The sequence below is a fragment of the Bactrocera latifrons genome, unplaced genomic scaffold (assembly GCF_001853355.1).
Source record: "Bactrocera latifrons isolate USDA-ARS-PBARC rearing strain unplaced genomic scaffold, ASM185335v1 scaffold_245, whole genome shotgun sequence".
In the NCBI taxonomy this organism is placed as follows: Eukaryota; Metazoa; Arthropoda; class Insecta; order Diptera; family Tephritidae; genus Bactrocera; species Bactrocera latifrons.
In genome coordinates this window covers 201385-219470 of record NW_017536019.1, presented here as the reverse complement: position 1 = coordinate 219470, position 18086 = coordinate 201385, and the positions used below count along the sequence as shown (strand labels likewise).

The 18086-nt window shown below is 37.5% G+C and overlaps 3 protein-coding genes across 4 annotated transcripts in view; 1 reads left to right on the top strand and 2 right to left on the bottom strand.

Annotated features, from left to right (window-relative positions):
* The window catches only part of LOC108969225, a 44641-nt gene extending 26610 nt beyond the window's left edge, over positions 1-18031 (top strand). Inside the window, exons 8-11 of the mRNA XM_018933815.1 lie at positions 16893-17056; positions 17110-17362; positions 17433-17637; positions 17698-18031. Of these exons, the coding sequence (XP_018789360.1) occupies positions 16893-17056; positions 17110-17362; positions 17433-17637; positions 17698-18031 (956 nt within the window). The remainder of the gene's footprint in view (positions 1-16892; positions 17057-17109; positions 17363-17432; positions 17638-17697) is intronic.
* On the bottom strand, positions 8274-13396 carry LOC108969243 (probable cytochrome P450 9f2). The gene is made up of 4 exons (XM_018933842.1): positions 13194-13396; positions 9317-9821; positions 8573-9227; positions 8274-8502 (listed from the first exon to the last, which is right to left on the bottom strand). The coding sequence occupies exons 1-4, from the start codon at positions 13394-13396 to the stop codon at positions 8330-8332; spliced, it is 1536 nt and encodes a 511-aa protein (XP_018789387.1). The 3' UTR covers positions 8274-8329.
* LOC108969242 (DNA ligase 3) lies at positions 13564-16951 on the bottom strand. 2 transcript variants are annotated; one of them, XM_018933841.1, is made up of 10 exons: positions 16699-16951; positions 16477-16641; positions 16219-16412; positions 15972-16148; positions 15745-15914; positions 15620-15689; positions 15376-15557; positions 15186-15306; positions 13981-15113; positions 13564-13915 (listed from the first exon to the last, which is right to left on the bottom strand). In XM_018933841.1, the coding sequence occupies exons 1-10, from the start codon at positions 16835-16837 to the stop codon at positions 13789-13791; spliced, it is 2478 nt and encodes an 825-aa protein (XP_018789386.1). In that variant the 5' UTR covers positions 16838-16951; the 3' UTR covers positions 13564-13788. The 2 variants fall into 2 exon arrangements, with proteins under 2 accessions (XP_018789386.1, XP_018789385.1); XM_018933840.1 differs by having other exon boundaries at positions 16477-16951.
* Positions 18032-18086: the final 55 nt, after the last annotated feature.

The following is an 18086-nucleotide window of genomic DNA, read 5'->3' as shown; positions in this document are numbered from 1 at the left end:
ACAATAGCAACAAACGACCCACACAATGATGCAACGTAATCCGGAACAGATAAAATATGCCCGCATACAAACATACACTGGGCGCTCTGCACCTAGAATACACCTGAGCCGCGCTTTATCATTATTACGATCGACTAATTCTTATTACTGTTATTATAAGTTCAGCGCTTGTTTATAGATACATACACATACGTACATACATACATACATGGGTGTATGGAAATATTTTAAATTACTCATTACTAGTTAATGCTGCGACTGCTTTCATTAATACTATAATTACCCGCCTCGTATAGTGGTATTCGTGAAAATACTGTCGACAGATCGGCTACCTCAGCTCGGTTTGTTGACAGTTGCGGAAAAATTCTTGCTCTGTRATGACGTTGCGGTCAATGGCGTCACAGATATGCCTCGCAAGTGATGAACCAGTTTTGCAAATCTTGTAAAAATTAGAAGGCTTACTAGTCCGAATTGTAACAATTGGAAAGCTTTGAGTTGACATTTAGGATGCAGTGACTGAAAACGAAAGGGTTTATATTATATAAAAATATATGCTCTGCAAAGTTAAGGAATTATTTGGCTRCCCCTGGCGGGTACCGCGTCAAATACTCTCAGAGCTGGAGTGTTTTCATCTATTCGGACGACATGACCTAGCCAACGTAGCCGTTGTCTCTTAATTCGCAGAACTATGTCAATGTCATCGTATATCTCGTATAGCTCATCGTTCCATCGTTTGCGGTATTCGCCGTTGCCAATGCGCAAAGGACCATAAATCTTCCACAGAACCTTTCTATCGAAAACTGGCAACACCGACTCATCACATGTTGTCATCGTCATGCCTCTGGACCACATAGTAGGACGGGGATGTTGAGTGACTTGTAGAATTTGTTCTTTGTTCGTCSAGAGAGGGCTTTACTTGTCATTTGTCTACTCAGTCCAAAGTAGCATCTGTTGGCAAGAGCTGTTCTGCGTTGGATTTCGAGGCTGACKTTGTAGTTGGTGTTAGTGCTGGTTCCAAGATAGACGAAAATATCTACGACTTCGAAGTTATGACTTTCAAGAGTTATGTGGAAGCCAAGCACGAGTGCGACGATTATTTGTTTGATGACAGGAGATATTTTGTCTTGACCTCGTTCAATACCACACCCATTTGCTTCGCTTCCTTATCCATTCTGCAGCTCGAATTATTTTCTCCAAGAGTAGATTGAAGAAGTCGCACGAAAGGGAATCGAATTGTCTGAAACCTCTTTTGGTATCGAACGGCTTGGAGAAGACCTTCCGGAGCTTTTGGTACTGCTCAATGTCAGCTCACGCAGCCGTATGAGCTTAGCGGGGATACCAAATTCAGACATCGCGTCATAAAAGCAGCTCCTTTTCGTGCAGTCGAAAGCAGCWTTGAAATCCACGAAGAGGTGGAGTRTGTCGATTCTCCTTTCACGGGTCTTTTCCAAGATTTGGCGCAAGGTGAATATCTGGTCGTAATTGCTATTCGAACTTACTCATGGTCGGGCAATGGAACGTCTGCTCCATCGTCATCGATTGGGGAATCGGGTTCGCGAGCATTACCCCTATCGGCCAGCTTATCAAGCTCTATATTCACGCACTTACATACGTAAGGAGTTTGAAATGACGTCCCACAGTTCTCTTATACCGAGTTTTTGACGAGTGCTCTCAGAGAGCAGGGGTGCAAGCCGAGTAGAAAACCGTTCGGCTGTCTGTGGTGATTGCAGCTTCGCGACGTCGAACCTTGTTTGTGCTTGTTGGCGTGCGTTTTTTGCTGTACGGAGACAGTTGCGAGCCTTGGCTGCAAGAAGATAGTGGTACGAGTCGATGTTAGGACCTCGGACGCACAACTAAAACACTGGAAACGTGTCTTCCGTCTATCAAAACATGACTGATCTGCTTGGTGGTTTTTCGATCCGAAAGCTAGTCTGCAGATAACCATAAGCATYCATTTGAAGGCGAACTAAAGAGAGAAGGCGAACATCCCTCCCCAGGGTTGAGAGCTGGGTTTGGGACCGGCCATATTAAAAAAACTCCGCTTTTGTTATAGTTAAAAATCACGAATGTTGTATATAATGTTAAAGGTTTTTAACTCAAAGGCTTTTAGTAAAAAATAGCTAACTAAGGATTTGTCAAAAGGTGTTTTTGGGTTACCAGACACAGATAATCGTTTTTTTTGTTAACTTTTCTGAAATATATTAAAAGAGTAATTGTAATACCAGCATATGTGTTTACCTCTAATTTGTAATCCATTTGTGTAAATCATAAAAATTTAATTAAGTGACWCTATCCAATCTTCAATTGAGCGAGTATGTTAAATTCATTTATACTTAATCACAGATAATCGAAGTAGGTGGACGTTGAACTGGAATTTTTTACGGCTTGKAATTCTATTAAGTCACATAAGTGCATAATTATCCCCTTTTTAATGCATCTGTATTAAGTAACTCTCTTAATATTAAATAACAATTCCGGAACAACAACAGCAAACCGACGGAGTAGGTTTCTATACTTAAACATGATTTTTTGTAATAGTTAGCTATTTAATTACCGATCGATGTTTGCTGGCGTAACGAAATAATTGAGGAAAACAAACAGTCACAGTCACACATACACATGTGCATACAACCGAAGCCATAAATAATAAATAAATGACGTCGTAAGATAAAACACAAACACAAAACTTAATAGAAATAAATAAATATGAAAAGGCTGTCAGCAAGAAGCGGTTCTTATGCATGTATGTATGTATGTATGTATGCATGTGTGCGCGTAATACTTAATACTTAGCAAAAACTGATTTGGTCTGGCTTATTTTGCCGTAGACATTGGCTGTTTTCTAGATGAAATCACAGCTTCTTTGCGTTTACCCACCACTATTTCATACACTTTCGCTCTCGTACATACCCAGCGAGGAACCACCAACAGTTCGGTGTGATATATGGAAATATTCGACAAAATTTGTTGAGTGGCCGAAAAAAATTATGTATTAAATAAATGGATTGGCATAATAAGAAATAGTRTATGAAGTAAGCTGTTGGCGATTCATTTAGCACTTTTCTCTTTCTATTCGTCACCTGTAGAATTTTATACTGCTTTGTCGCTGCTCTGGTCTGATACATAGAGCTCCAACTATTGATGGTTTTAGTAGCATTGGAACTAGACCAGTTTTAAATAGTGCTTTTCATAGTGAGGGTCATACTACTTTCGTGAATATACTCAATGGCCAGATGTATCGATTGAAGAGGTTCCGCGCAAATTATAATTCGTGCCTGCTTATGCATAAATACATATCTTATAATATTATATTGGTTTGTGGCACATACCAAATATTGGCAGCAAAAACAATAGTGAGAATAAGAGGCGCCAGCGTTTTCTTCTCATACACATATGTAGATATTTAGGAATATACATACATATGTRCATATATAAATAAATTGCCGAAATACCCTAAAGCAAAAAATTAACGCACTTGACGACAAAGRGAGGCTATAAACCATAATAAACGTATTAGATTAGCCTATGCTCAAATCGCTGTGGATTATTTGAAGATTATCTCTTACAAATGTTGTATTCCGTTGAGTACAAATCGTTCGTATGACTCGTGCGAGCATTTCGATTGGTAACTAATATGAACCTATGATTTCGCCTGCCAAGAACCACACCAAACCTTTATTCTGGATGAAATGGCACCTCTTAAATCTTCAGATAGCTCTTTGTTCCAAATGCGACAATTTACCTTGTCTACATACCTATTGAGCCAGAAAAGAGCTTCATCGCTGGAAAAAATTTGGCTCGAAAACGTCGTATTTTCTTGGAACTTTTCAACAGGTCATGTTGACAACTTGTAAACGTTGTTCAGGCGTAAGTCTTTCCATGATGAAATGCCAAACAATACTGAACAAAAATAAACATGACAGCTTTGCACGACTAACGCTTGATTTGTCAAAAAGGCTATTGAAAAAAGAAAAATCGTTATCTTCGGCTGCACCGAACCTAATGTACCCTTCACAGGTGCATTTCTTTTAGTAACTATGTGTTCAGTTTGTATGGAAGCTATATGCTATAGTTAACCGATCGGAACACTTTCTACGGAGATTACACTGTTGCTTTAGAAAATAATCTGTACCAAATTTCGTGAATATATCTTGTTAAATGTGAAAGTTTTCCATATAAGAACTTGATTCCGATCGTTCAGTTTGTATGGTAGCTATATGCTATAGTGTTCCGATATCGGCAATTCCGGATAATGAGCAGCTTCTTGAAGAGAAAATGACGTTTGCAAAATTTCAAAACGATATCTTAAAATCTAAGCGACTAGTTCGTATATATACAGACAGACGGATAGACGGACATGGCTAAATCGACTCAGCTCGACACACTGATCATTTATATATATACTTCTAGGGTCTCCGGCGCTTCCTACTGGGTGTTACAAACTTCGTGACAAACTTAATATACCTTGTTCAGGGTATAAAAAGTACATACGTCTACTTGGATCACTCGTTATGTATTTTGCTAACCTGACATTCAAAATGGTCAGCTGGAATGGAAACTTCATACGCACTTCTCTAAAAACTTTATTTTTTACAATAATACCCACGATTTCTCAGATTATACTGGATTGGAATTGCTTAGAGAGATTTTCTTAAGGACTTGTCTATGTCTGAGACTATCTATATCCCCAAATTGCGATTTGACTATTTTTTCTTTTAATTAGAACAGCCAAAAAAAGTGGTGCAAAAATGGTTTGTTGATAGGCAGTCGCCGTTTTGTATAAATGCCAAGCTACTTTTTCRTGGTTCCAGACATTGTGACATTATTCTAGTTGAATAATATTTTTTTTATTGTTTCAGATTGCTAGGAGGTTTGAAATTAATTGTGTTTATTTTCACGTGCCAATTTTTTGCGACCCTCAACATTGGGAACATTTAGTTTTTTCCTGTATTCTTGTAACGGCACTTCAAAAATTACCCAAAATTCATGGCTCCAGAAATCAAATTTTTGTTCTGGTGCAACACATTTTTTAATTAAGCGATTCTTATGTTTTTATATAACCTTGATTTTGAACTGGTGATCCTCGGATTGATACTCACCTAATCAAGTCATTTGGCTACCCTGTCGCCTTAAATATATTTATGAGATATACATTTCTAGTTTTTAATCGCAACATTAGCGATTATTTTCTTAATTACCGTCAAATTAGATTTTARTTTTACCAAAGTTGAGAGATTTGACATAGTTATCGGGCGATATACCAACGCATATATGTCAGAGTGTGCGTGAAATTCTTGCTTTAGATACACAACTTTATAAATTTGATTTACTGCGAAGACCTTTAATGTCTAATTAGTAAATTATATGATACACACACATATACAAAATATATGATATAGTATATATTAATAGTATATATGTAATTATATACATATATGCATATGCATGAGTAACATCATGCAATTGAAGCAATTTTTGTTATTTTATGCAAAGTACTCACACATTTATTTCTTAAAGCGAAAACTTGTTCTTATACCGCAACAACATCCAACCGCAATAAAGTCTCTTATTTATGGAGCTAACGAACTATTAGTTCTTTATTTACTATTTATATAATAGCATGGTTATTCCTCCCTAATGAGGAATCTTAATTTCCACAAAACCAATTTCGAAAGTAAAAAGTCATTGACTGATTCTGTCCGTACGAAAAATTKTTTGCTTTTTAAGCCATTGGAGAAACAGACATTAGAGAAAATGTCAAATCGACAAGCCTTTGAGAGCGGTGATTCAAACAGCTGGTGCAAGTTTCTTGGACGAGTTTAGAACAAATATACCATAGAAATATTAACATTCGCTTGAAGTATACTAAGTGGGCAAAATATAGCAAGACTTTTTAATTAAAATTATGCACGAAAAACCATTCGACGATGTCTTTTTTCTAGGTTGTTATAACTGTCAGTGGCATCTGCTCATTGGTGTTTAGTATACGCTTGTCTTTCTGAAGTACATAAAGTGCATTCCGCGATTATTACGAAAGGGGTAATTATTCATTAAAGAAGTTCCATTAAAGAAGTTTCATTGGACTATCGAAAGGATCAATGAAAACCGTTTTCAAAGATCATTTGGGCCCAAGAAAAGTGAAAACACGATTGACAGTAATTTTTTTTTAAACAGCATTGCGTTAACGCCTATGAAACAATGCCATATTATTACAGGTGRTAAAGCTTGAATCCATGCTTACGACCCCGAAGCAGATGAATTAGCCGAACAACAACCGAATATCCACGTCAAAGCAGGTCAAAAATCAAGGTTATGTTGATAGTTTTCTTCGATTATGGAGGTGTGTTGCACTACGAATCCCTTCTGACCAACTAAACTGTCAACTAGGAATAGTATTTGAGTCCTATACGTCATTTGCTTTAAACTGTTCGTAAAAAGAGGCCGGAATTAGAGGCCGATAACTCTTGGCTTTTGAGCGACGATAATCCACCGTCGCATTCTGCATTGATTCTTTGTCAGTTTTTCGCCAAATTTTTAAATAAATTGAACAATTATTTGTAAGCACAATTGTAGCCTTGTGAAAGCTCGTCAAGTATAAAAGAGAGAGAATACTGTTTCCTATTCAATCTCAGATTAATATACAATGTTGCATTTGCAACTAATAACAGCCACTATTAACTCCAATACTATTATTAATATGCATTAGTTTGCTGTAATTTGAATTTCTGGAACTTTGTCCGACTAGCTTAAACGCTTTTTTTTTAGAAATTAAAAGAATAGAGTTAACATTTACTAGATATTTGAACCAACAAAGAGGTCTTCTCCTCTGAACATTCATTAGGTGCTTTTCAATTTTCTAATTAATTTTGGTTAACAGAAGCATAGCTCAAAAGCAACTCAAGAGGCGGCCAAATATGATTAGTATTCTACAAAACTTTATTTCATTTCATCAACAATTATCAACGCAGAAAATATTTATAAATACACAAATTTCAGTGGCGAAACACTTTCATTTATATACATACAAGAAGTCATTAAGCATTTCTGTTTATTTGCTTAAAAGAAGTTCGTTTCTTAAGTCTTTTGTTTGTTAACGTCTKCTACATACATACATATGAATGTACGAAGAAAAATTGAAAACGAAAATTTGAAAACACTGTATCACGAACATTTTTGTGAAGCTCGTGAATTCAAATATTATTCGTCCAACGCTACAGTCTTCGAAGAAATTGTTCAAATCAAACCACTATTGCACATAGCTGCCTTTCAAAGTGATCCATAGATTTTCAGTAAGATTTTCCTTATTTAGAAACCCTGATCCGCATTTTGGACGAAGAGCATCCTGAAGAGATTCAAAAGCTGTCGTTTCATCCAGAAAAAACAACGGTTGGTGTGATTTTTAGGCCGATGGAATCATTGGTCCATATTTCTTCGAAAATGATGCCGGTGAGAAGGCCATTATAACCGACTATTTTATGGCTGAAATTGAACTGATCTCGGCAATATTTGGTTTCAACAAGACGGCGCCACTTCCCACACATCGCATCAATCAATGGATTTATTGAGAGAACTCTTCGGTAAGCAGATAATTTCACTTTTTTGGCTGGTCGATTGGCTAGCAAGATTTAATATCACACCGTTAGACTATTTCCCGTACAGGCTTATGGTCTATGCGAACAATCCGGGTTCGATTCAAGCCTTGGAGAAAAACATCACGCGTRTCATTAAAATTTGAACTCAAAGGATGGACCATCTGAGACGTAGCCGTTGCCAATATTTTAAAGAGATAATCTTCAAAACATAAACGCCAAAGAATGTTCTTTCGAACGATAATAAATATTTTCCTTTAGAATAGAAGGAAGTGAAATAGAAGTTAATGTTTTCCTTAAATTTTTTAATAGCATTAACATTTAAGGACCTTGTGTTTGACCTCTAGTGAATATAAAAATCTGAAGGCATTTCYAATCTAAATAAATCACAATTATTAAATCCCCTACCCGTCTAGAACCCTAAACTGTACATACTTGCTCTGATGAAATCGAGAAGCACACCATAAATAACAGAAAACGCGACATCAACCCAGCAAATGYCTGATCCACTGATATTTTCCGAGGTACACTATCAGAACTATYGAAACCTCGTGAAGATTATTGCAGCTATTTACTTAGAGATCGCTTGTAAAGAACAACAACAACTTTCACTCTTAAAACAAGTCAAAAATATSAATTAATAAGTTTTTAAATAAATTAATTGCAAATCAACAATTTACACAATTTTATAAAGGCCCCAGCAGTATATTTTCCAAATTTAATTCAATTGCTTATTACATTTATTTTTTGCTCCGACTAGTTAGCTTGACCCAGTAACCGTTCTTTGGCGCCACCTGAAAGCCACTGTTACCCAACACAATAGGTATCGTTGACTTCTTGCCTGGGACAATGTGAAAGTCRCGCACCAAATAATACAATATTGCCTTTGCTTCTAAAAGTGCGAAACGAGAACCTGAAATAAAAGAAGATTTAACAATAAAAACAACAGATTACATATTAACGTTAGAAAGGAAATAACGCACCAATGCAATTTCTGGGGCCTTCTCCGAAGGGCATATAAGTAAACGGCTTGATTTTGTYTTTATTCGCACTGCTAAAACGTTCGGGATCGAACTTTTCCGGATKCGGAAAGTATTGAGGATCATGTTGTAGACCCACCACGGGTATCATAATAGTCTSACCCTTCTTTATTTCAATGCGTTTACCGTCTGCTTCGAACACAAAATCTTTCGTACACTTCCGATCCAGATTAACGGCGCCTGGCCACTTCCGTAATGTTTCACTCATAACCATATCTAAGTATTTCATGCCCTGCAARGCCTCATAGGTCACCTGTTTCCCCTCAAGGCGTTCGTTGACTTCCGCAATTTCCTGATACACTTTCTCCTGCACCTCCGGATTCTCCATTAGCTCTTGCGTCGCGAAGCAAATCGAAGTCGAGACCGTTTCAAAGCCAGCGAAAAAGAAGATGAAGCACTGCGCTATCATTTCTGTGTCAGTCCAATCGCGACTGTGTGATTTTGGCGAGTCAGAGGGAAAGAGGCCGCGAGCCTCCATAAGTAGGTTAATCATATCGGCGCGACGRATGTTGTGYTCCTTGCGGTATTTCAAAGCATCGAGCACGAGGAAACGGAAGTAAGTCGTTACGCTTGCATCAAAGAGCTCCACTTTTAGCAACTGGAAAAAAGTAGTGAAGTACATAAGCACATTAGTCGCCCATGGAAGAGATGCGGTCTTGAGTTTTAAATTATTTTTTTTTTACTTACYTTCATTAGACTCTGGAAGTGCAGGAAAAGTGTGAACCTTAAATTCAATTTCCAATTGAATGTGGTCGCCTTTTTTCCCAACATATAAAATTGATTCTCTTTATTTTCAAAAGAGTTTACTTGCAGTCCAAACGCCGTTGACGCAATGACGTCGGTGGCGAAACGTGTCGCATAGTCCTTTAACTCCAACTCGACACCCTCACCATGTGCTTCCACTTGCAATTGCTGCAGATATTTTGCACTATCCGCGGCAACCTGATTAATTAAATCGAACATTTGCCGAAGTCGGCTGCCGGTAAAAGCAGGACTGAGGGTGCTACGCATATCTTTCCACTTKTCATCCTTCAATTGGATCAAGGAGTTACTGAAGAGATCATATGGACTGTCACCGAAAAAGTCGCGATGATTTACGAAATGATCAAAGTCTTTGACCGTAATTTTACGCAAAATTTCGGGATCTCGTATAAGGTATATGGGTGTCGTCTGGAAAAATATGCCATAAACGCTGAAATAACAAAAAATAGCTGTTACGATGCTTTCTTACAGGATTATAGGAGATGTTTAAGAGATGAGAGATGAACCGAATATAATAAACTAGAAGCCAGAAAGCTAMCCTCTGAAGATTTCTCACTTGCCTACGAATATGATGGCAGTGGCACAAAGCATTAAGTGAAGATCGTAAAGTAATCGAAGACTTCCTTCATGCCGTATACCAGTACACACCTACTATCGAYGATAACATCGAAAGAAGTAAAGAGACAATGCTTGGAAGTCGTCATGTTAGCACCAGAGAGGTAGTACGGGAGCTAATAGTCTAGACTCAACATAATTTTTTGTTTATGTTTTGGTATTGAGCTTGTCAATGCTAGGCAAAAGACACGAATCTTTTAAAAAGTGTCGTCGAGTGGAAGTCACAAACGAGATGACAACATATTATAATACAATATTTTATTTTTCTGAAGCGTCTAATGATATTATAAACACAATGTAGAATTTCGAGCTAATCGTCTATATCATTCTTAAAAAATAATGAAGAAATTCTCAGTACTTTAAATTTTGGTTAAAAAAGGTGAAGATTGCATTGCAAGCCACCAATGAAATTTGTGAAATTTACGGAGACGATGCTGCATCCGTTCGTGTTGCACAACAATGGTTCGCTTGCTCCCGTTCTGAAAATTTCGATGTGAAAGATGCACCTCGCTCTGGTCAACCTATCGTTGGAAAAGTCGATGAAATTATGTAAAAGATTGACCAGCACCGTCACATAAGCAGTCATGACATCGCTAATGAATTCATCATTAAACGGTTTTGCACCATTTATAACAGGCTGGCTRCAAAAAGAAGTTCGATGTTTGGGTACCACATGAATTGTCTGTGCCAAATTTAATGGACCGAATTAACATCTTCGGTTCTTTGCTGAAACGAAATGAAATCGAACCATTTCTGAAACGAATGGTAACAGAAGATGAAAAGTGGATCAAAAATGAAAATAAAGTGCGAAAAAAATCATGGTCCAAGCGTGTTGAAGCTCAGCAAATTGTCACAAAGCCAGGATTGACGCCTCGAAAGGTTATGCTGAGTGCTTTGGTGGGATTGGAAAGGAATCATCCACTATGAGCCACTCCAGCCTGGTCGAAARATTTATTCTACATTTTACAGTCAACAACTGATGAGATTGAAGCAAGCAGTCGAAAAAAACGACCAGAACTGATCAACAAAACTTCCATCAGGACAACGCTACAGCACACACATCTTTGATGACTCGGCAAAAACTGGGAGAGCTTGGCTGGGAAATTTTGATGCATCCACTCTATAGGCCTGATCTTTTATCATCGGATTACCATTTGTYTCGKTCAATGCAGAACTCYYTTAATGGAGTAAAGTTGGCTTTARGAGAAGTGAAAATGTGAATGTGAATGTGAAGTGAAAAAATGGAAAAAAGTGATCGACCAAATGGTACATATAAAAAAAAGTTGAATATTGATTAGAAATGCGAAAATTCTTTTTCGACTACTCAATATATGATAGATATAATATGTACGATAATGCCAAAGTGTGCGCTCCCATAACAGTCTGTTCAACAGGAGTGGACGCTGATTTTTATCAGGCCCAATAATGCCAGCATTCGATCAAATAAATTTGAGTAATGTTTTCTTCTCCCACAACAACAACAGCATGTTGTGCTGAAAAGAGCATAAAAGCTGTTTACCGCTCATAAAGTCCAGTTAAACATTGTCATATACTATAGCCATAACCAGCCTTATGTGCTACAGAGTATAAAAAAGCTTTTACACAAAAAGTAATTGCATTTCGTGCCCGAAGCTTTTCATATAGAAATGCTGTTGCATTTCTGGTGAGCAAAAGCACTTAATATCGCACTTTGCTCTCCTATAATCTTGCTTSATTGCTATTCTAATTGTATTGAAATTAATCGTAGTTAATTATGGTATAGTATACAGCGCGTTCCAAAAGTAATGTTTTGTTTTCCAAAGTGTAGGCAGCGATTATTGGTAAAAATATTGTAATTATAGAAAATATGTTGTTTTGTTATATTAGCTAACGTCTACTCAATACTTATTCCGATCTGCCTGACACCTTTTATGACAACTTGCAACTAAGTTTTCAGGACCCACTTTATTGAAGTAGCCGAATAATGAAACCTTTTCTTGACGTTAAATATTTCCTTCATATTTCGCTTTCGTAAAAGCCCAAATATTGTCGTCTGGTGTCTGTGCTGGCCAATATAAAGTAAGAATATTATCTTGTTTTCTATTTTCCGGATCTTGCAGTATTCAACCATGATTATCTAAAAGTTGTAAGGCATTTCAGCTGACTTCAGTAAACTCTTTTTATAAAAAAAAAATTGTATCATTGTAACAGCGTTCATGTTTTCTGTGAAACATCTTCACCTCCAAACCCCAAACTCCAAATTCTTGAACAGAGAAGCATATTTGTCCTTTTCTTAGCCAAACACCTCTTTAGGGGTTAAACATACAGAAGTGGACTCATCTGTAAATATTACACTACACCAATCACGGTTGATATTTTTCTGCGCCCAATATTCTTCCTTCCTTTTCTTCAATGTGAGTTTTTAAAAGTGGGGATTACTTTTCTGCTGGGTTTGTGTGCCGCATTGTATTCATATATAATCGTGTATATAATCCTACTTAGACAACTTGTTTCCTTCCTCTCACTGTCTTGTCATCTTGGGATGCTTMGTTAGAAAGCCTGCTTATTCTTTCTTATTTCAGATCGAAAAAAGCTGTTCAAATGGTACACTTCACGTTAATTTTTGAACAGACTGTATATGTTAGGTGTGTGGAATGACTAAGGCAAATGTCTGAAATGTTTACACGCTCCTGCACCACAGCAAAACAAACATATTACTACTGCGTCTTATTTATTATTGATAATAATACAAATAATATCTAATGAATCAGCTTGTAGATAACTGCTGCAACAACGACAACAACAAACCAGCTTATAATGAGCCTATARTTGATATTTACAGTAATAATAGTTGTTAAAAACCAGCTGATTTATGTATTTATTTGTAAGCAGACTAGTTCCTCAGATTTAGTCGAAATCACCGATATGCTATGGCATATACATACATACATATGTATATAGTCGTCATACAAACGGATCGATCAAAATCAAGTTCTTGTATCGAAAAATTGTATGCTATAACCGCACCTGAGCATCAATGCAGTCCAAGTGGATGCTTCACGACAGTCAAGTCTAAGTAACCGGAACGCACCCGGATTTCTATCCGGGCAAGGAGTGTCAACCCGGCAGCATTCCTCGCTAATGCTTAAGAAATATTTTCCGCCGCCACAACAACAACAACAATTGCGTTTACGGTACTTTAACTCACCTGCCTTTGTGCTTGTTATAGAGATCTTTGATGGTATAAAATATGGAGCTCCGACGCAGGGTAATTTGGGTTAAACTGCCAAACACCGGAAACGGTTTGTCGTACGGTATTCCACGCTTTTCGAAAAAGTCGAAATTCGCTGTGGCCCAACGATAMAATAAATATAGCAAAATCGAGCCGAGGAATAAGGCTTCCCACAACATTTTGTACAATTATAAAGAATACACTTGGTTTGATTGACGTCTGCCGCGTAACTAATTGAAACTATGCAACTGAGCTGCGTTTTTACCATAAATGCTAGGCGCATTCTCAAGTAGGCGGGAGAATACATAMATATTTTTACATTTATCACTAGAAAAACAAACAGTTATCAGAGCTTTTTCAGAAGCTTTATTCGACAAAGCGATAAATACTTAATAAATATATGTGGACACTTCTATTTTACTACCAAAAATATAAASAAAGGCCGCCTATCAGCCACCGGTGTGATAAGGCTCAATCGCTTCTAGCGGTGCAACATGGATAATTATTTGTGAAATTGCAAAATTRTTAAATTCAACAATAACAAGTGTATAAATTTCATCCAACTTTTTGCTTAAAGTAGTTTTTGTTGCTGTTGGAGCACAACAGCGTATATGGGATACGCCATACACTTGCCCTCCTTCAGTGAATCACGCAGCCAATCGATGCTTAAGTGCCGCGCCGTMGGTTTGTATTGATACCTGTGAATGTTTGCACAAATACAATTACAATTAATATGAAATTCAAAGTGGAGAATAGTTCTCACCTAAGTGCGCTGAAGTCATCACTGGAGAGTAGTGTCGCTGCGTGAAGCACAATATTTGCATCGTTTGAGTTTTTGGTCACTAAACCACCGTWCGACACAAAAGCACACTTCAACTGCTCATCGTCTGCTTCGCTGCCAAAGTGTGCCACTAAATTCTTAAATATATCACTTTTCTTTTTCACAACACCACCGCAATGTTGYGTTTGAGATTCTGTCTTTATGTCGATATTCTTAACGAAATCCCTAAATTTATCTTCTTTCTTGCCGAGCGAACTTAAATCCAATTTCGTTTGTTTACCTAGCTTTTCTTCAATCTTCACCTTGGTTGCAACATTTTCCGGCTTCACATTTGGGCTCTGTGTTTTTCGTTTCTTATTATCACTCAATTCTTTGGCCACCTCGTCAGCTCTTCTCTTCAACTTAACGCTACTTCCTGGTAGGTCATCGTCCTCATTGGCACTTTTGGACTTTTTCTTTGGCGTGAGATTAATTTTGGAATCAATTTCTTCAATTTTCACATTTACCACCCCATTCCTATCCTCACAATTTGAAAGCAACAAATCAACGTTCACATCATTCTTTGAAGCCTCAAAAAGTTTCTGCAGATATTCCAAATCGTTGGCATGGTCGGCAGATTTGTCTACGCGCAGCCTCGTTATGCGTGGAAATCGTATGGAGATCCCTGCCGCAGTGTGYGCCTCCGATTTGGTGAACTCTGCACCCGTTATCTCCCAAACGGGCATTTTATTCGGTACCTTTGCTAAATAATCTGGCACTAGCGCCTTTTTGCATAACAGCCAGTTGGGCATTTGGTTTGGATCAGCACGCTCCATTAAATTCATAAGCTCCTCATGCACTCTCTCGTTTTCGGCATCATCTAGGCCGGAGTGGACTTTGGTAACAGTCTTCCAGAGCATATCTCTACTGTCATAGCAGCCCATTAGGAATATACTTAAAATACCGCCTTTTTTGCCGGAACCAAACCAAGCGCCCAGCACAACCAAGTCCGCGGTGTCGGCCATTTTGCCGCCGAAAAGGTAGTCCTTCTTTACTTTCAGCCAACCACGTTTGCCGGGTTGGTAGGTGCCATTCGGATTCTTCAACACCACACCTTCGAGATTTGCTTTTAGGACCTATAAAATGAGCATATTTACAATAACTACAATATTCTTATAATTCAAATGCATGCAATATTTCAACCATACCTTGGCGGTCATCAGCGATAACTCGTTCTTAGTTTTTAGAAACTGACTTTCTGATAGCTCAACACAAGATTTTATGGGATTTATATTTTCCTCTAATATTTTTCTGCGTTTGTGGAAAGGTCTAAACAAAAACAATTGTATTAGTATTATTAGTTGTATTTTTTGTAATTTTGTAACTCATTTCACATACACGTTTGTCAAGTCCTCTCCTTTATAGAGCAGACAGTCAAAGGTGAAAATGCACACCTCTGCATGGGAAAATTCTTTCTTTTTATGCGCTCCTAGAGTACCGAATGGCAGTAAACTACCAGTTATGGTATCGACTAAAATGATTTCTGAATCCAAAATCATGTCGCCGCCTCCTGGAAAAGCCTTTAGGAAACGATATAATTTTTGTAACAATGAAATTACAGAAATATGTAAATTTGGCTTACCTTTGGTATGAGTTCATGAAATCTTTTGATTTTATGGTCCATCACTGGCTTTAAATTTCGGCTGAAGAACCTAGAAAAGCAAAATATTTCAAAACGCTACATTTKTTATGTAACTCATAAAATACTTGAACTCGCTCCCACGTTTGTGTATTTGCACGCGCTCTCCATCGTATTTTATTTCAGTATATAAGCCGTTTGGACATTTTTTAAAAGCTTCTTCAACGGATTTGCAGGCATTAGCTAGCATAGGAGAGATRGGTGTCATTACTTGTACGCACCCAATTTTACAAGTTATCTTGAAAACGARACTAGATGATACAAAAACTGCTAAATATCTTTAAAAACAATTTACTTTTGTTGCTTTAATAGGAGACACTACTTTTTGCTTCCCCGTACCGGCGAATTGTTTGACGACTGCAGTCAAATCTCGAGACGATTGATAGGCAGGGTAAGCGAGTGGCCCAAATGCATCGAGAATGTGGCGCGCGCCGGCGTTTATACGCAAATCCTGCTTGATGAGGCGTACAATCTATATAATGGTATTATTTTGAAGATTTTGTTTTTCGAAAATAAGATAGAATTAAATATTTTTCACACACCATTCTTAAATCCAAAGCAGTTGCTTGCTTGCATAATTGCTGCAGCAGATCGGTCTGTTCMTCCTCTTTAGTACGCTGTTCCAGTTTTATAAGAAACTCGTCAACGTCTTGAAGATAAAGTGTGCTTTCTGTTTGCGGTTTCAGTTTTTTTGATAACTCAAAATACTTGCGCAACGTTTCGGAAACATCACCATCTGAAAATATTTCCCGTCATAGTTCATTAACATTAGCTTTTGGAGACTAGGAATTTATACTAGCCTTGCTCCAGCGCACGTTGCATCTCCTGCGGCTCGCAAGCAAATATACGCGAAAACAACTTCAGCATTTGTTTGTTTTGTAAATTGTAGACCCGATGACTCGCACCAGGTATTAGCATTTGTATCCATAATAGCGTGTCGCCTTTAAAACTTTTCCGATCTGAACCTTTATTTAAAAACTCTTTCAACAATTGTGCTTTGCTGTTGTAACTACGCTCTTCACCAATTTCATCACAGATGCGGCGAAATGTTTCCAGCCGGTTGTCCYGAGTTTTGCTCATTTCTTTCGAAAAAAATCGGCTTGCTCGTATTGGGGTGGCAAATAGTTTTGTAAATAAGTTAATTTGTATAATTTTTAACATTCAAATACAATTTAAAAACTTAATTCAAACAATTTTTTCCTATTTCTTTTCACAGAAAATTGCAAACAAATATTTGATTCGCGTGTAAACAAATCCGGCCGTTTTGACACAGCTCAGCTGTTCCCCCCAGTACCAAATGTCAACATCATTCCARTGTTGACGCCCTCTAGAGTGCAGTGTCGATTTGAATTTTACGGTGGCGCCGACGAGAGGGTTCAGGCAAGTTCGGAAAATTAGAAATGCAACGTTTTTTATTCATTCCAAACTTTCAGATAAAATTTTTAGACTTCCACATTCCGGCGGAAAATAAAAACGCTACAGAATGCAAAGCAAATGATGTGCTACAGCTTCTTACCCAAGTGCGTGGGAAATATGAACCAACTGAAACATTTTGTGGAGCATTTCTACCCAAGCCAATCATGTCGAATGGACCGAAGATGTTACTTCAATTTATTGGTCGGTATCCGCCTACTGGCTCGAAAATCAATTATTATGGTTTCAAAGCAGAGTATAAGTTCGTAAAAAGTACGTTGACATTCAACTGTATAAAATTCATTAATTGTCATAATCCAATAAGTCCAATAACTATTTTCAGATTTCGGTATATCCACGGGACAGCAGGTGGATGAAAATTGTACCTTCACTTATAATAGTACAGATCGGAAATCAGGATGGTTTGGGTCGCCTAATTTCCCCGGTTACTACCCACAAAATATGATTTGCCATTATTACTTCTATGGCGAACCTGATGAGCGTGTCATCATACGATTTACTTTCTTTGATGTTGAGGGTATCGGCACGTGAGTCCGCTTAACTTGCATTAATTACATTGAATACAATACGAAATTGTGTGCTTTTAGTTGCGAATATCTGACAGCAAGTGATTATGTGGAATTTTCGAATTTTATGAGCACGGATCGCAAATATGGACGATACTGTGGGAAACGTGAAAAATTTGAGGTGCGCTCAGATGGTCGATTTTTCCGCGTTTCCTTCTATTCAAACGACCGTTTCGATAAAACTGGTTTTCGTGCTCTCTACGACTATCAAGGAAAAAGTTCACGCGTGGAAAATACTTCAATGCAGAGCTATATATCTGGCAGTTGTGGTATTCTCAAATCATATTGCAGTCTTCATAATGCATTTACTCTGATATTATTGAAATTGTTTACAAATTTCAAAGCAATAAATTAAAGAAGTTATATAACTAACTGTGTTTTACAGAATTTTTGAATTCTCTTGGTAGTAA